Here is a 19,511-nt window from a genome sequence, read left to right on the forward strand (position 1 = left end):
GCTGAGGTGGGTAACCTGACCAGGGAGCCCGAGCATTAATCACAGTCTTTCTGGTTCCCCAGGCAGAGAGGAAAATTTCTCACTTTACCATCACTGTTGTTATTTTAGAAGCTTTGAAATCTCTCCCTAAACCGCTTTTCCCATCTTTTCTGTGTTTCATAACCCAGTTATCATTACAGTGTGCCAAAAGTTAGGATTTTTTTAATTAAAAAAAAAAATTAAAGAGGAGAAATAGCAAACCACAGAAAATGAAAATAGGAATGCTGCTGGAGAACGTGTGTCTCTGCTGCACCATGACAGCAACACTGGAGGTGCTATTACATGATGGAGCAGACTACTGAACAGCCAGTGGGTTTGGGGTGGGGACTGCTGCTTAGCTGAAAATGACTTAGTCTTCCCTGCAGTTCTGCACAGCATCGGATCCAGATGCAGGAATCAGAATCAGAGAGACTGGAAGTACACAGCTGACAATGCTCAGGAAGACTAAGGATGTATTGCAGAGAAACACTGGCTGGTTGTCCTCCTTTGCTGCAATTTGTCTTTCTAGCAGGCCAGCACCAAGGCTTGTGAGCAGTGCAAGGTGTTTTCAGGTTCTGCCAGCCTTGTCCTGGCCTTGACCCAGCCAGGAGAGTGGCTGGTCCCTGATTGTCACTGGGATCTTGTCGGAATCTGTGGGTATTGATGATTCCGAGATTCTAGAAAGTCTCTGTCTTTCTGCCCCGTTGCCAAAGAAGAAGCCATAATTCGTCTGTGCTGGTTTCAAGGTTATTTATTCTGTTTATCTCTAACATGTTCTGCTGCCCTGCCGCAGGTCTGTCCTGCAGGGCAGCGTGCGGGGCTCTGTCCCCAGTGGGATGTTACAAACATTATAAACCAGAAACTATGTGTGCTGTATTTACAATAATGTGCCAATATCTATCATCTACGTTAAACAGTGTGTCCCCAGCCTAAACCAACAGGAAAATGCCAACACTACAGTGAAACATGGAGGGCATGAAGAAGGAGGAAAAGTACAAGACACACCCACATCTTGTCCCCTCTGAACCCCTAATCTAGAAACCTAAAATTTTACTTTTGCACCCGTGCCACACTTAATTATTACTCAAATCAAACACTCAGAGCTTGTAATTCATCCTGTAAGATTGGAAACTCTTTTCCATGGACAGAGATCAGAGACAGTGTCTCTCGGGGCTCTGTACAGGGGGGTTCCTGACCCCTGTCAGGGTCCCAGACCTTCCAGGGCAGCCAGAGGGAAGCCCTGGATTCCCACAGGATCTGCCCAAGGTGGCCCAAGAAGTCACAGTCACAGGGCTGGGGCAGGAGATGCTGGGGGCATGCAGCCTGGAAATGGCTGGTTTTAATCACATCTTCGGTGTTCCTAGCAAATTTTACCAGCCGTGTTTTTTCTCCATTTGTTTCTCCCCCCTCTCCCAGCCATGGCGGGAATGTTTCCCCGCGCCTTTGCCGCTAGAGCAGCAGCAGCCGAGCGGGCAAGCGGCGCAGCTGCAGGCCAGGAAAGCGTTAACCCCGCACGGGGGGCGGGAGCGGGATTACTGCTCCCCGCTGCCCGCTGCCCGCGGGGACGGGGACGGGGTCGGGGTCGGGGTCGGGCGGGGATTAGGCGGCCGGAGCCCCGGGCCGGGCCAGCTGCGTGCCGGCTGCTCCCCGCGCCCTTCTCCGCGGCGGAGCCCGCACGGGCCGGGGGGCCGGGCTCGGCGGGGCTCGGCGGGGCTCGGCGGGGCTCGGCGGAGCCTCCCGGGCACGGGCACACCGCGAGGAGCGGAGCCGCCCTTCCCCGCCGCTCTCCGCGGCGGAAGGATGCTCTCCCCAAACCCAGCCGAGCTCTGCGGGGCTCGCCGTCCTGCTCAGAGCCGCACCTCGTTTTAAGGATCCCTCCTCCCTTTCCTTTTTTCCATTCCCGCAGCCAAGGCATGCCGTAAAACTTCCACTAACATGTATTTCTTATCAAACGTGATTTACAGAGTGCCCAGGCAGCGTTTGTCTTCTGCGAGCTGGCAAACCTGCGCGAGTGTTCAGATTTCTTGGGGGGGGTTTGTTTGTTTGTTTTCTTGTTGTTTGTTTTTAGACTTTTTTTGAGTGGAGAGTCCATGAAGCACCCGGAGCACCCCACCGGGCAGGAGCTTGGGCAGCTCCGGGCTCGGTGCTGGCCTTGAGCCTCCTCTGCAGGGCTGGTGGTCAGAGGTGGGTGTGAGCCCTTGGCAAACACTGCTCACCCACCAAGGAGAGCTTCATGGGGTGATGGAGAGACATGAGACTGGTCATCGTGTAATAGCATCTGAAATTCAGCCAGCCTTCAGAGGCAGCTGATAGTGCTTCTGGTTATTTTTGGTAGGGGTCTCCATAATTTTTTTTTTTTTTTTAAATGACAGTACCGATATTGCTTAATTGGTTTGGTGTCAAAATCTGCTGTAAACCCTTTCTGATTTGTTTGGTTCTGCTACTAGGGAGAATTAGCTCTATTTGTCTGCTCCTTGCAGGGAAAAACAAAAATGCAGACTTGGCAGGATTTTTTTTCCTCTAAATGAAGCACCAAATTAAATAAATAAAGGAATAAGACCCAGGGCAAAATGCAGATTCAGTCAAACTTTTTTTGCATCAGATGCATGATCAGTTTAATAAGGGAGATCCAACTAAATGCTCAGAGGCAGGGAGAGAGTAGAAGAGAGGGTTAGAGTGCAAGTATAAGGGTGAGGCTTGATGTGTTTAGCTTTGCAGTTAGCTCTTTCAGCACTTTTCTCAATGACTTGAAGGGTTGGTAGGATAAGGTTTGGTTTTGTTAAACCTTGTTAGTGTCAAATCTATTGATGCCTGGTAAAGATTACGCTAATGTGTAAGCCTTTGGGGGCTGGTGTGTGTGCAGGCACACGAGGCTGTGTTACAGCAAATGCTGACAGATTAAAGGGGAGGTCAGTAACAGATACACTGAACCTCTGGCCAGGGTTGGTCACTTTAAAACACTGTCTGTAGATGGATAGCACCCAGTGACAAAAAAGGCAGGCATCCAGATTTAATCCCCAGCACACACACACGCCCCTTTTTATAGTCCCCCTGAAAAAAAAGGCATGTGCCTTCTGCTGTATTCAGCACAGCTCTTTTCTTTGGCCTGACGCTATTGCTTTATTGTGACACCTCCCAGTGGCACTCTGCAACATTTCACTGAAGTCCGCACACTGAACTGCTTCTTAATAGGTTCATGAAAATGACTCCTTATAAAATTCATCAAGCTGTGTGGGTGCCTTCTTCAAAGGAATCATCCCATTCCTCCATCTCCCAAATATTTCGGTCCCCTATTTAATAAGAATTAAAAGTAGAGAAGTACTTTCTAGTTATATCTTCAAAACTTTGGCAATATGGTACAATTTCTGCAGACATGATGACATCCTGTGACTGAAGAAAGCAATGTCCTGTTCCAGATGTTGCTGCTGTTTTTAACAGGTTTGTGTTGTGAGAGCAATCTCCCCGCTCTGTTGTGTAACGGTGTGCAACACCTACTAGCAATATCCAGGGGCTCCACAGACCTGGTATCCACAGCCTTAATACGTCTCACTCTCTTAGACCGGGGCAAAATGGGATTTGGGCAGACTGAGATACCATCTAGTTACGGTAAATTACTAGGTTTCCCACTGTCAGCAAAGCTACCTCCCTCCATCTCTGTGTTTAGTGGTCTCTACTTACTTCTGCTTAAAACTTCCATCTTTTACTGTCTGCCACAGAATCACAGTAGGATAAAGCTGGAAAGGACCACAGTAGCTCATCTGGTCCAACCTCCCTGCTGAAGCAGAGTTATCCCAGAGCACATGGCACAGGATTGTGTCCAAGCAGTTTTTTAATATCTCCAGTTAGGGCGACTCCACACCCTCTCTGGGCAATCTGTTCCAGTGCATGGAAGAACTGCAAAGTTCTTCCTGCTATGCAGATAAAATTTACTGTTCATTAATTCCTTGAGTTACAGATGTCACTGCTTACCCTATGGTGTGTATTTGTTTGGTAGTGCACACACTGAAGTATCTCTGCAGATATTACTTGCTAAATTATTACAAGCCCATTTTGGGTGTGCCCTTAACTAGAAACAGTCTGTGAAGCTGTTTTAGTTTTGTATAATAGGGACTTTTTTTTGGTTCAGCCAAGCTCAATTCCAAGTCTATGTGTATGTAAAAACTATATTCTCAGCTAAATAAAAGTGTTATTATAAAACTATTACATTAAAGGGATGCAGACCCTGGGACTGACAGACCAGGCTATTTTTCTTTAGCAGCTTGTTCTGGGTTCAGCAGGAATTGGGATAGGTTCAGTCCTCCTGAGGATGTGGAACTGATACATAGCAAATAAAGGCACTCTCTCACAATAGCTCCTCCAGAGTATCTGCTGCTGTGAAATGTCTTCCAGAACAAGTAGGGATTTTAGAAATTTGTAACAAGGTGGTTCTTCGATAAATCTACTTTTCCTATGGAATAGAGAATCTACTCAGAATGGTCAGAAAGAAATACTATGTACTTGTCGAATTCTCCATATTAAAAAAGGCCTTTGAAAACAGTTTGCTCCAAACCAAGGAAGAACTGCATGCCAGTTAAACATGAAGGGTTTGTACCATGACTACCTACCATTCCATAATGTATATTTGTGTTAATTGGTGCAATTTGATCTGTGGACCATCCCTTAATCGTAAGAAATGCCTTATTCCTGCAGTAGTTGTGCTAAATTCATCCCCATGGCAAAAGTGGTGGGGTCCGTGTGGAGTAGGATAAAATATGTGAGAGAACGATCAGACTTTGATCAATGAAATTCAGAAAGAAGATGGGCACAACATGAAACACAAGTCTGCAGGCCTCTGTCTGGCTCAAGCCATTGAGTGCAAAGCAATTCAGGCTTGCTGTCAGCTAAAGCTCTGGCACAGCCCTTTGACATGACTATGTAATGCAGCAAATCTGTTTCTCGTCATCTGACGCTCCACTGAGACCTCTTGCTATGCTTAGCTGAGAGCTTTGAACGTCCTTGCTTTTGTTGGCCTCTTATGAAGTCCCTCAAAAACACAGTCAATTTGATACTTTACTCTGCTGTTGCCAATTATTCTGGTTGTTGTTGGATAGCAGGAGGTAGTAGCAGCTGGGGTAATGGTGAGTTTTGTATTAGTGCAGTCAGGGTAGCAGGGCAGCAGTTGTGCTGCCTGTGCAGCTCCTGGCAGGGCATGGCAGGACATGCCAGGGGACACCACTTTGTTCTGCTGGTGTCCCAGAAATAGGGCAGCATGGAGGAAGATCTCCAGTTCACAGCCCTTCTTGTGCTGGAGGAGCCCCAGCTGCAGTCCTCTTACTCCTTGGGGCTTTGACTCTCCTACCCAATGTCGTCCGGAGCTTTTTAATGCTGGGTGCAGAACAGGAATACAGGTGCCTGTCCTGGGGTGGCTTAGGGCATCTCAGCCAGTGAGTGCCAGAAATGCTCTCAATATTGCCCCGGTAGATGTGTGCTCACTTTCATAAATGAGCAGCAAATGAGGAACAGAGTAATTTTTTTCCCTGTGAAAAAACCTCATGTCTGGCCTTTGGGTGCCTCTTACAGCCCCTACTTTGGGAGAGCTTCCACAGCTCACTTAAAGTGGGGCTGCAAAGGATGGCACAAACCTGAGGCTGAAGTGTGCGCAGTCCTGGCATCAGACCTGGAAGGAGGTAGGTGTGCATGCCCTGAGTGTTTGTTCTTTACCTCTGCAAAACTTTCAGAAAAGAATGGTGTCTGTGTGCATATATCTCATGGTAAGGCAGAAGCACAAAAATGGAGGGGTGTGTAGAAGTCACCCTGGCTTTGGGATGGACTCCAAAACCCAGCTGCAATTCCTCAGTAGCACAAGTGCAAATGTCAGACATCGATAAGATGGAGGAAATAAATATTTTTTGCAAACTGGGAGAAAGAAATACTGTGGAAATGTTTTATTTCCCTTCTTGCATAATTACATCCAAAAGTATCAGGCAGAAACTGTGATTTATGTCTTGAGTGCACAGTAAATCACTGTGAGAGCCCATGCCCTGTCTGTGTTATACTCACTGGGAATGGCCTCTGGCCACCAACAACCCCAGCTGCCAAAGTTTTCTTTGACAGACTCACCAGCAGTCTGGGCTAGGGTGATGAATTTTGAAATGTGATTGTCCTGTAAAGTTGGCTTGGAGCATACACAGTTGAAGAGCCAGCCCATGGCTGGAGGAGATGATAGCAGGTCCTAGCCATGTAGAGAAGAAAAGGCACTGATGCCCATCGTGCAATGGCTGGTAGGCTGGTGGCACACACATACATGTGTGCCTTGCTGGGTTTGGAAAACTGCTGAAGGAATAAGGCTTCGTTATTTTGGAAGGGGATATTCTCAACTCCATAAATACACCCAGGAATAGACACGCCAGCTTTGCTGAGTGTGTTGGACAGTCTGGAGGCTCTCTCTGTCATGAGGGATTAATGCACTGGGTGAGATACTCTGGCCCATGGAGCTTTCCAGGGGTGGTGTACAGGGGGGACTGGGAGACCAGTGCACATCTGCCAGTGCAGTGACTCCAGTCCTGGCACAATCCTTGGGCAAACCCTATGGGCAGCACTGCCCCTGGGGAGAGAGAGTCCTGCTGCTGACAGCTGACAGTCCCTGACTTTGGGCTGCAGCATGTAGGATGTTCCCAGGCCTGCCAGCTGCCCTCCAGTGAAAGCACAGCCTGGTGGGGGCAGTTCCTTGGACCAGAGAGTGCAGAGCCTGGCTGGAACATTCAGGAGAGTTGGGTAGTGGGTGCTTCAGCTTAGAAGCTGCTAGGCTTGGAAAGCTGCATGAGGTATCTATAGCAGACACTCAAAAAGCAGTACAGGACACATTACAGGTGTCCAAATCCTTCCTAGTGTCCAGCTGCTATGCCAGGGTTCTATTTTGTGTCAACCACCCAGCCCTGTACAGATGTGTTGTGTACCCTAGGGCATCTGACATGCCCTATGGGCACCTTTGCTTAAGCAACTGAATCCCATTGTAAGTGGTTTGCTTAAGATCACATATAAAGCCTCTGTGATAACTGGGACCCAAGTCCAGATGTCTTCACAGGCTATCCAGCATTTTGATGACTGGAATTTGCCCTGTCTCAAGAATGAACATATCCACATAGTGAGTTTGGTCAGATTTATTTTCTGCTTTCCTCATTTTTGAATAATTTGACTAGTCAAGGGTCATCAAAGGAAGTTTTGCAGTGGGTAACAAACATTTCTCCACAGTGTATGTCATTTACAGGGAAAGAGTCAAAGTCTTTTCACCTACCTTTATTATGTTTTCTTTATTTTTATTTCAGCTTTCAATGTCATTATGTCCTCAGTGCTGGGTTTTGGAGAGAAATGCACATGCTGTTTTAATATCCCTGTCCTGAGTCTTACCCTAACTGTGTGGCTGCTTTGGGTTGTTTGTTCTGCTTTTTGAGAAAAAGTCCATGAAAACCTTCAGCATGAAAATCATATGAGACAGAACAAGAGGAAGAGAAACCCCAGATGGAAATAAAACCCCATGGGGAGGTGGGGTTTAGGAAAGCAGCCTCATGTGTGGCAGAAGCCTTGATGGAAGTGTCAATAAGACAGTCCAGAAATTCCTCTGGCATGCAGTGGGTGCAGTAAGGTTTTCAAGCTGGCTGTTTAGTGTGGGACTTTCTGGGGTCTAAAACATTTCCATGGTGTCTATTTGGAGCAATAGCTGACAGTCAGGATAGCCTGGGATCTCAGCTGTCATTTTGAGAAATTAGTGGGTTGCTGAGAAAAGTAAGAAAATTAGAGGCCTGGAATGGCTAGAGAGGAATAAACTGAATTCATGAGCTCAATAGTTTGTCTTAACCGCTGGGTGAGACTTGTAGCGGGTAAGAAACCTGCTGAAAACAATTACCTGAAAAAAGTGAGGCTGCTCAGATTTCATCTTTATATGTTTCTCAGCTGATTGAATCCTGCTTCCCATTCATTCTGTGAGTGCTGTGTCCAGTCTAATGAGGCCCCCTTAGTTCGTCTTGTTTGGGCAGCCGTTTGAAACCTCTCCTATCAAGAAGGGCTTTTTCAGCCCCAGAGACTCCCAAGGGATTTGGGGTCAGAGAAGTACAAAGTTCAGAGGAGCAGCAACTACTTGTGAGAGTTAATGAGGGGAAATTAACTCATTTGTGATACTTGTAAACTTGAAACCCAGTTACAGGGAGCACAGAGAGGGCTGGGGCATCCAGCTGCTTGTAACACAGATGTACTGATCTGGGAAGAGGTGAGCTGCTGGCTCTGGAGAGCCTGACTGTGCACAGAGCCCTGTTTCTGGTTTAAATGGGATTCCTTTGAAAAAGAGTCCAAGTAATGATAAAAAATTCTATGTGCCCTTTCCAAACATCCTGTCCCAGAGCTCAGATGCTGACAGTGTGCTTTGTATCCTAATGGTGCTTTGTACTCTCAGCTTGTGAAGCCCTCTGAGCCTTTAGCCTGGCTTCCCACTGTGGCTGCTCTTCATGGAACAGCACTGATTTACACCAGTCTAATCCCTTACCTTTGTGACAGGTACTGCAGAGAGCTGTAAGTACTAACAAACTGAAAAAGCTTCATAGCCCACTACTCAGTGTCTCACGCTTTAGGTAACTTCATTGCCACATTACATTTCAGCAATTTAAAAAGCAAACATGGAGCAGTCAAAGAAACTGTACTGGTTTGTTCCCAGTCTTTCCCTGAGCAGCATCCCCCTCCTATACCCCTTTCTCTTTGATCCCTTAAAAGCCATCTATGGCTTTAAATAAACTATAAGTGGGGACATGACTCTGCTTGATGTTTGGTCTGCAGTGGAAGTAAAGTGTCACTTCCAATTTTTTGTGGGTGCAGAACAAAGACGCCTGTGACCAATCCACTGCACAGTGCACCAGTTTTGTTTGAACAGGGAGCTTTGGTGAGAAGCATATTTCAAAGGGCTGGGAAGCAGATTTTATGTGCTGCCAAAGAGAAATTACTTTACCTTTTCTAATTCCCATCCATGGTATCTGGTGTTCCTGCCTCATGGACACCATGCAATAACCTTGCACAGAAGGTGGAGCAAGGCAGCTGGAGCAGTGTGCCAAGGATGACTCTGGCTCTGTGGGGCTCCACTCCGGGACATGAACTGGCCCATGTTAAGTCAACCAAAGGGCTGCACACAAGGGTGTTTGCAATTGAGGAAGTCTAGAAACAGAAGAGCCAGTAGGCAGACTGCAGCACTCCTCATTTACCAACAGCAATGCCCACCCACATTTATCTAACCAACTTCAGTCACTGTTGTCAGTGACAAATGAAACAGCACTAGGTCTCTGTGAGATAATAATAATACTACCTGTGTAGCTATTTTACAACATTTTTTCAAGAAGAGTGCAACAAACAAGGAAGGGCTTCATTAAAATTAGTCCCAGATTTACTATGAATAGGAGTTTAGCCAGGTTTCATACATGCTAGCAGAAAAAAAAAAAAGTATTTTCTTATCAAATAACTAAATGGTTGAGTAAGGAATTGAGATAAATTGCTGGGATGACTTCCAATTGTAGACTGTGGTGAGTAAATGAGGTAGGTCATGCCTCCCTGACAGTCTGGGTTTCAGTTTCACATCAGGCAGTTCTATATTGCCATATCTGTCTCTTCTGCACCATTTACTGCATATACTGTATTTACATCCTTCCCTCCCCCCATTTCCACTCTCCCTTGTACATATTTGATCATAAAATTTCTCTGCTGTTCTCATTCCTTGTATTTGACATGTGCTTTATCCAGGCTTCTGCCTCTGGGAGCTGGTCCTTGATAAAAAGGGACAAAGCAGACCGTCAAGCTACCATGCTTTGTACAAGGCATTATTTTTTCCATCTGTCAAAATTAAATGGCACTTGGGATTTTCCCTTGGCCTGTCAATATTTTCACAAAATTCGGGGCTGTCTAGTGAAACTCTGGGGAAACAGTTGTACAATGACATTCCCTTGCACGTTGTCATGGTGTCACATAGCTCTCTGCAATTTTTTTTCTTTTTGGCTTTTTGAAGGTTGATCCACAAAGAGGATTACTATCACTGCTCACTGCAGCTCTGTCACTGCTGTTGCACACATCTACCTCACCAGTCACCAGCCTGCCCAAATAGGCTCTTGTCTTTCAGACTAAGCATTTTTAGCATCCATTTAAATTTTTGACATATAGAAGGTTTTTTCTGGGGCATTCACAGCCTTGGCCTCACTGGGATGCAAGTGAAAATCCTGGGCTCCATCTGGGACAGGATTTCACTATTTTCCAGCTGGAAGTGACCACTGCAGACTCCTTTTCCTATGAAGGCTGCTCATCTCTAAAATAAATGGCAATTTATATCCAGGACATGAAGGCTCAAGGTTTTCTGCTTTTCCTCCCTTCTCTGAGCTGTTTGTGCTGACAGACAGCATGTGGGATCAGTACATCTCTCACTCCCATTTGATTATGCACATCCCTCTCTTCATTTTCCCACAGCAGCAATGAGGACAGGCATAAAATACAACTGTTCTCCCATTACACTGTCATGAAGGCAAGAACAGACACTGAGTTTATAAGCTATTTTTTATCTAAAAGCAGAAGATGGTCAAAGCTTTTAAGAAGACATGCCATGTCTTCAATCAAAGGCACATGTTCAGGTGCTTTCTTGGTCCCATTTTCAATTTTGAAGGGAAATTTCAGTAGCAGACACAACTTTCAGAGACATACATCCAAGTGCAGTAAGACTGAGAAATACAGAGTCACAAGAATCCTTTCTAGGTTAATTTCTCCTTGCCTTCGCCACAGCCATGTCCATCCTTGCTCCAGCTGCCACCTCCTTGGCCACCCTCTCCAGCAGAGCCAGAAGCTCCAGATAGATGGCTCAGCCCTGCCACCATGTTCTGGTGTTTTTCTGGTCAGAGCCCAAATACAGCACTGCACTCACAGGGAAAATTATAATCTGTTCCTTCATAGCTGAGGGATGAAACACATGGATATGGAAGAATAAACATAGAATTTCCACAGTTATCTCAAACTCAGTGTGCGTTGAAAGGAATTGGGGTGGTACTCCTGGGGCAGCAGATGGCAAGCTCACTTGGGGATAATACCCATTGGATTCTTGTATTTGTGGCCACTGCTTATAGAGGTCACTAATCCTGAAGCTTGGCTGCTCCCTGGGGGTCACTAAATGCATTGGTTTGGGTTTTGGAAATCAAGCACAGTATGTGCTAAGTGTTCTAACAGGAAATTCATGTGTAGTACTTTAATATGTATTACATCTCAGGAGCTTGACAAAACAGGCACATAGTTGATGAATGTAATTTGTCAGTAAAATTCAGCAGATATATCTTCAGGGTTTAACTGAATATCAAAGTGAGAAGGCAGCATTGAATGTAAAGCAGTGAAAATTACACTCCTCAACTATTGTCCATGAAGTGATAGTAATTATTAGATAAGTAATAATGATTTGTGCCAATGCAGTCAGTACAGAGTGATAGTTCCCTAGGTTGTTATTTGGTCCTGTGGGTAGAGCTTGCTGTAAAATGCACATTAAATACAATGGGATTATTGCAGTTCTGCCCTGTTTCAACAGGTCAGAATAGGGCAGTTCTTGCTGGATGGTTTGCAGGCTTTTCAGATACCAGTTGGGCTAGGACAATGACATGGTTACTATTTTAGGCAGTGGGTTACTTGAATGTGACTTGTATTTCTATTTGTGTTAAAAACCCTTGCGGTCGTTTCAAGCAGTTATTAGTCTGTATTATAACAACTGTCTTTAGCTGTTTGAAATGCAGAGCCCTGGCAAGCGGAAATATAGAGTTGCCAGGCTAAAAGCAAAATACATTAAATAAAACATCAATATTTATGACACAGTCAGTAGTTCTTCTGAAATAAACAGGAAGAAAATCTTGTGAAAAAGGATCAGGAAGGCTGGAAACACTAGTGAAAAACAATAAACATAATATAGTTACGATATAAAGCTCATGTAACTCAGGGCTCAGTTCTTCTAAGAGCTTCACCACTGTCACCTGGGGCTAAACAAAGGCTTCAGACAAATTGAGTGATGCTGTTGGGCAAAAGAAGGGTCAAGGAGAGAATCCTGTTCTGCAATTCTTGTTTTGCTGCTGGCACACAAATACCATGGCAGTTGAGGTGTTACATTTCTCTTCTCTTCTTCCTTTTTGTCTCCATTTCTCACATTCCATAGAATCATCACAGAATAAAAGAATGGCCTAGTCTGGAATGGACCCCAAAGATCATATAGTTCCAACTCCCCTTCCATGGGCAGAGACAACTTCCTCTAGACCAGGTTGCTCAAAGACACATTCAACCTGGCCTTGAACACTTCAAAATATGGAGCATCCACCACTCAGCTTCTCTGGGCAACCTGTCCCAGTGGCTCACCACCCTCACAGTATTTTAATTTGAACCCACCCTCTTTCAGCCTAAAGCCATTCCTGTCACTACATGCCCTTGGAAAAAGTGTCCCTCCAGCTTTTTTATAGGCACTGAAAGGCAGCTGGAAGATCTTCCTGGAGCCTTCTCTTTCTTCTCCAGGCTGAACAACCCCAAATCTCTCAGTCTGTCCTCATAGGAAAGGTGCTTCAGTCCTCTGATCATTTTTATGGCCTTTCTATGGACCTGCCCTGGCTGCACCTTATGAAAAAGAAGGGTAACACCAGTAAGGATCTCCAGGGTTGATTGAGTTGTCACCTATGGTTGCCAAAAGGTGGGGTGCTTGGCAATGCCCCTGCCAACAGTGGCCAGCTCCTCTGAAATGGGAGTGGCAGGCTGGAGCAGCCTGTTTTTAGGGTACACACAGCCAGGTGGAGCAGGAAGGAAGACAGATGATGAAATAATGGCACTGAGATTTCCTGTCAAAGGAATATCACTGTGTTCTGCTTCCTTCTCTTGTGTCAGGTCACCAGAACTGGTACTGGGTCTTATTTTCTTTTTTCTTTCCTTGAGAAGGTAAAATAGAGGGGAGGCAGAAATATTCATACTGCTCCTGCTTAAAAGCTACCTTTTATGTGGTCCAAGTCAGCTTTGAAATTGAAACCTCTCTGGGATAATGAAACAGAATAGGCTGAGTTCCTATTTAGACTGATATTATTTGGCTGAGGGCTGTCTTTACTCAGGAGTAATTTGGGAAAGTGACAGACAGCCATGACCTTGATTTACTTTGTAACAGTTTGAGTTGAAATGGAAGAGTATTGGAATTTAGATTTTTTCAAAAATTTCAGGGACATTATTAAAGAGGAGGACTTTCTGTTCTTCCTTTTAGTACGCTCTGTGCTGTTAAAAATAGCAGAGGAAATAGATGTGTGACATTCATCTGCTGACTCCTTCGTGTCTGCTACCAGACTTGATTACATTTAGACTGGTCAGAGCAGGAAAGTAGTCCAGGACTCTCAGTTTACCTCTGAAGGATTCTCAAAATGAGAAACACCCATTTATATAATAAATGCATTTGTTAACCTGTGCTTGTGGGAGGCATAGTACTAGAGGAAAGAAGATAGTGGAATTCCCAAAAAAGGTGCATTTGCTAAGGCAAGTGGAGAATTTGTAAAATATGGAACATGTTCTGCCCCATTTGCTTTGGAGGTACCCCAAGGTACACTGAAATGCATATATTAGGGCAGTAGTGCTACTTGAGGATCATTTATTTGAGCACTGATCTTCAACTCAGTCACCCAAAAACTTGAAACAATCTGCATTCACCAAGTAAAACGGTCAATATCAGTATAATAGCAGGGGAAATGATGGGAGAGGTGGGCAAGTTTATTTTCCTTCTGGCTGAAAAGATGTCTGCCTCTTTGTGAGTTCTGAGAGCTCTGTATAAAGTTCCAACCCTAATTTATTTCTGTTGGGATCTTTCCACCACCCAATCACACACTTTGTTTACCTGTTCTTTCTTACAGGAATGAGTTTGTTTGCTTTCCTGCAAAAACATCTCACAACCAAGAATGAGTATGGAACTTGTCAGGTCTGGGAGCTGTTATAACTAGCCAGCAGTCTGCCAATGTTGTAGATTAAAATGTCTGTGCATTAAAACAATGCCATTGCTTAGGAGAGCCAAAGTAAAATGACAAGGCTGTGTTCAAAGGTTTCATCAGGAAATAAGGTCCATAGGCATTTGAGCTCCAAAGTGCTGACCCATGAGAAGCAGATTTAGGACGAGAAAACAAAAACACTAAATAAATTGTCACATTAACCAAAGAAAACTAAGAACTTCATGTGGATTTGAAGACTTGTCCTTTACTCTCTGGAATGTTTTTTGCCTTTTCAGAAAATCCAGAGGACACTCTTCCCTTTCCCATGGCAAGGGGACCACCACTGGCACAGGGCCAGTCATCCAGTAGATTCCCAGTGAAAATTTTACCTGATGGTCCTGAATGGGAGCGGCACTGATTTGTTTTTTAAATTACTTTGTTTCATCTTAAATTTGTAGGTATATAATTATATAGAATATAATCAAATTATTCTGCAAAATTTGGGGAGGGAACTTAAAAATTATGGGGATTGGATGCAGGGGACAGACAACAGCAGGTTCACATTTTTTCCTTAAGAAACTGTGTTAAACACTTCGATCATTTAGAAATGAAATATGAATGTGGTGAATTGGCACACTTTCTTCTTCTTTGTCTTTTATCTAGCATATGATGTATAATCGATGTTTCTCCAGAGATATTATTGATGCTGCTACGTGTATGTAGGATCCCCCTTTGCTAAAGACTGTGATATCCCTACCAGAGCAGATAGAAAACTGAGCAATGAGTGATGGCAGAGAGCACAGTCTTTTGCATTTATCTGGATGTTCAACTGGCAGGGCTCCCAAGATGGTCCCACATCCCTACGCACCACAGTCATCGCTCCTCCGTGTTGGGCTCACACTGCCTGTGCCAGAGACCTGTTCCTGCTGCAAGCCTGGAGAGGATGAGTGCAGTCTGGTAGGGCTATGATGTGGTGAAGAGGACCTGCAGAGATATTTGCTATAAGATAGAGTGAGACACTCTGTAGTGGAAATCCTGCCTTTCATGAGTGTGTAATGTTGTTCTGTCCCAGCTGACAGGAGGTGTCAGGTTTTTAATTCTGGCTCATTCAGAAAGGCTCTGGTGTTTGATAAGAATGTGTTACCAGCCCAAATGCAAAACATAGGTCTGAAAAAGAATGGGGAAGGAGTTATGAATAGACTCTGAAGGCAGGGTTTTTACTGACTTCCTTCAAGTTCCCACTGACTCCCTGTCTCTAGCACAGATTTTCTGTGGGACCTGATGCACCAGCATGTTCCTAATTCAGAGGGCTGGTGGGGGTTTCATTGTTGAAAGACCTTTCCAGTTCCCCTCCATGTGATACATTTCTAGTTTACAAAGCAGTACTATTACATGACTTGTGTGACATACCACTACCCCTTTTAGAGGAGGTTGCATAAGTTTTGTGATGCCTGTGTCAGGTACTCACCTGCAATCAGCACTGCAGCGAGGGCTATACTTGTATGCAGGCTGTGTGGGCAGGTAGCACAAAAACCAGTCAGAGCACATTTGCTAATGCAGTGGTACAATAAGATCATAGAATCATTTCAGTTGGAAAGGACCTCTACGATCAGGGAGTTCAGCCATTAACTAACACTGCCAGGTCCACCACTAAACCACGTCCCTAAGTACCACATGCGCACATCTTTTAAATTACTTACTCCACCGGCTCTTTAACTTGTGCGGTATTTGATACGTCTGCAGCTTTGCTGGGAGCGGGGAGAGATCCAGAATACACGTCTGTGTTTATATCCTCATGCAGCTCTGTGTCTATATAACAGGTACTCGGAGGCGTATGTTATCCATATGCATGTGCGCACGGCTGCTGGCTCCCGCCGCTGCTGGCTGTGCTGCCGGCATGGGAGCCCGCGGGGAAGGCAGGCTGCCGGTCCCGGGAGCGCCATCCCGGCAGCGGAGGGGCTCCTCGCAGCCCCCCGGCCCCCACTGCCTGCCCCGGGCGTGGGCAGGCTCGGCACGCTGCCCTGCGCTCCTCCGGCACGGAAAATGCAGGTAAGGGGATATTGCCCTTGGCAACCAGCAGGCCCCGCTCTGCGGCTGGCGGGAGCGCTGGCTGCTGCGCCGCCTGACACGGGTGGCCGTGCTTTGAGCCCCTCGCAGCGATGCTGAGAAGGCTGAGGAGAGCGGAGGAGCATTGGGAGCGTGTGCGCTGGGTGCTCGCAGCCCGGCTGCTTTGTAGCTGCCGGGAGCGCTGGCCGAGGGATTTTGCTGCAGCATCCTTCCCAGTAGTCAGGGGGGAGCAAAGGAGCTGAGCGGTGAATGATGTGTACCAGGGGAGCGCTCCGGAGGTACCTGCTCGCTGTGATGCCAGCGGAGCTTGCAGGGATAGAAACGAGACTGATCTCAGCCCTGCAGCTGGGTCTCCTGGTCTGCAGCAAGCGCAGGGTTATTAAATCCCGGTGACACTGTGTAAGAGCAAAGTATTTTTGTAAGAAGCGACATTTGTTCAGCAGGCAGAATCACCTGGGTCCTCCAGATGACCTCGTCCCAGGTAGCTCTGCTTGGGGTTCTTTTTATTACAGAAGTAGAGTTGGTGTCTGATGATGTCATACTCAGGAGGAGGGAAATAAGAAAAAAAAGAGAGATTGCAGTCCTAACGCGAGGAGGATGCAGCAGACCACAGAGAGAGTCCTCTTCTCTAAGGAAGATGAGGTGAAAGGCAGAGCCCATTGGAGGGTCTCTCTCTCCCTACCACTTCAAAGAGTAAGACTGTCTGCCTTCTGTAAACGGAGCTGGTTGTGCAATGCATTATACATTGCAAGGTTAGACCTCTTCTGATTTCTTAATGGAAAGGCTATTTTATTTCTCAAGTGGGTGCCAGTGGGGATGCTGGGAAAGCGCAGAGACGCATCCTCCGTCCCACACTGACACTGATGCACACAGTCAACTGCATCGGGAACTTATGGAAGAGGAGTGAGGACCAAATCTGGAGCCAATGCAGGGGGAGAGGAGCAGCCTCAGCTTTTTTAGCAAGTGAATGGGGAGGGGAGGAGGGTAGTATAAGCAGTGATGTCATTTTTAACTGGTTCCTCGCAGAGCTGGGGAGTGAAGTTAAAGGAAAAACCTGCAGTCTCAGAATGGCTCTCAGCCTTGACTGGAGACTCTAAATGACTGAGGGTCCCCACAATGGTAACTTATTTTCTTTCCTATGCAGAACTGTTCTGTTATTTTGGGTCAAGCAGGGGGCATTTATTTTCTCTTTCTCTCTCTCTCTCTTTCTCTCTCTGTATGTTTTGAGGGGTTGACTTTCGCTGTTGCCTCTGGCTTTTAAAATACCTTGCAGGTTATTTGAAGTTTTTCCTGGGTAGTTTGAGAATTTTTCAGTGATGTGGGAATCCATGTCATTACAGGAGAGTTTAGCATGCAGCATTTCTGCTACTCATCAGGAGGGGAGATGCAGAGGTTGCCAAGCACATATCATTCTGCACAGGAAATGTACTTTTAAAATCACAGGTGGAAAGAAAGGGACTTGACTGGCATTTGTTGTTGTAATGGATGGCATTAATGTTGCTTGTAGGAGGCAGAAAGACTTCTGGTCAACTATCTAGACAGAAATGGATTTTGCTTGGGTGGTAATTTCTATGCTTTTGATTAGCAGGTTTTTATTATGAGCATTTTAATTCTAGTGGCACTGAATGGAAATGTCAACATAAAATATTCTGGCTATGTGAGACAGTATATGTATGTATAGTTCTTTATGGCATGCATTAACCACTTGTGTACTGCTCACTTCACTGCATTTGCCCTGTTGCTGTCTTCCATAGATATCAATGATTTCTTCATAGAAATCAAGCTGTGCTGTGGACAGAGGGTTATTTTGTCTCTGGTTCCTGGAATCAGCAGAAGTAGTCAAGCCATTTTTAGATAAATAAGTTTGTCAAGACAGGTCCCTCAAGGGTAAAGTGTCTCAGCCCAAATTTCAGGCAGTGAAAAGCATCCTCAGTTTATATTTCCAAGTATTTAGCCAGTGGTATCACCGGTAGAGTTTGGGTTTGTGGTTGTTGTGATGATGCTCGGTTCAAAGGCAAAGGGTGTAATGCCAAAAGTCCATTTGTCTGTGGAAGGCTTGTCACATTCCTGTCTGGGATTCCATTTCCCAATGGTGAGACTTGTTTGTCTTTTCACCCAGAAGAACACTCAAGACAGCTGAGGAAGCCAGACTGCAGTTTTGCTTACTAGGAACTTGGGATGTTCATGTGATAGCCACAGACCTCCTGCTGTAGTCTGTCATGACAACTGTGAGCTCAAAGATGGGAGAGCTGGGCTCAAGAATGAAAGAGGCAGGAAAGAAATAGGAGCATTGTGATTCCTTCTGAATATGAAATGTTCCTTCAGGAAGTTCCTGCTGTGCCTGAAGGCTTGAGGAATACATTGCTGCCCTAGAGAAAGCTCTTACTGAAGATTAGCTGGGAGGAATAAGCCTCTCTTTTAGCAGCTATTGTGAAGATGCTGGCAGCCGTCACAGGGGCCATTTTGGACTCCTCCCCCTGCAACATGCCATGGTGCAGAGGAAAAGAAAATCTGGTAACCTCTTCTGCCAGTCCTCTCAACATTAGCCTTAGTGTTGGAATATGTAACTCAGAGACAAAAGCCAGGCTTTAAAAATGGCATGTTCCTCTCAGCTTGGTTTTCATTCAGAGGTATGCTTGCCTTCACTAACGGTGTTTATGTGGGGGGCAGTGTGCCTGGCAGGTGGAGGGAATGGTTAACAGCCTGTACTGAACTAGTCACCACAGCACATAGAAGCTTTCCATCTCCCTAGTGCCAGGCTGAATCTGCTGCTGTGGATAGGCAACTTTGTTTTCCTGTGGTTTTAGCATGGCATCCTTTACCAGAAGGAAATAAATTCATTTTTTAAAGGAAAGCAAAGAACTGTGCATCCAGAATAAGCAGCGATTCATCATCCTCCTTTGGGGGCTTAGGCATTCTCACTTCCCTGACTGTCTGGTATGAAAACTAGTTCTGGATTTTGGGCCAGTACACTAATTCTGGCATTTTTGTCTCAGCTCAGTTCATCTGAGATGAGAAGTTGCAAATTTATGACACTAGAGATGGAGTCTGATAGCCAAAGAAGAGGGAGCTGCATGTGACTGCAGCCAGCATGCCCACTTCTGCAGCCTTCCCCCTTAGGAGCCAGCTGACTTTGCAGCAGGGAAGGTTAGCAAGACCTTTCCAAGCACAAAGAGGAATAAAGCACTGGGACAGGCTCCTATGGTGCTTATAGGATGCCCTTCTTTTAGGCTTTTTAAGAATAATAAAATTGGGGTGAACTAAAAATACTTAGTCCACTTTAGAGTAGTGGAATTACACTTGGCTTTGCATTTTGGCATTTTTAGGACAGGTTTGGTCACATGTCAGTCAAAATTCACTATAGGAAACATTTTCTGTGTCAGGAGGTGGGTACCTCATTTGCTGTTAATTTTAGCTGTGTTTCAGAGTTGGAAAAGTCACAGACCAGACAATTCTCACATG

General features: G+C 45.6%; 1 protein-coding gene across 4 annotated transcripts in view; it reads left to right on the top strand.

The window, feature by feature from the left end:
• NHS (NHS actin remodeling regulator) overlaps nt 1-19,511 on the top strand; it is a 246,267-nt gene that overhangs the window by 179,831 nt on the left and 46,925 nt on the right. The window contains exon 1 of one of the 4 annotated variants that reach the window (XM_030281518.4): nt 17,040-17,168. The exons of the other annotated variants lie outside the window; for them this stretch is intronic. Within the exon in view, the coding sequence (XP_030137378.4) occupies nt 17,147-17,168 (22 nt within the window). The 5' untranslated portion in view covers nt 17,040-17,146. Of the gene's footprint in view, nt 1-17,039; nt 17,169-19,511 lie in introns of those variants that run through there. 4 annotated transcript variants of the gene reach the window in all.

This window comes from Taeniopygia guttata, chromosome 1, assembly GCF_048771995.1.
Source record: "Taeniopygia guttata chromosome 1, bTaeGut7.mat, whole genome shotgun sequence".
Taxonomy (NCBI): Eukaryota; Metazoa; Chordata; class Aves; order Passeriformes; family Estrildidae; genus Taeniopygia; species Taeniopygia guttata.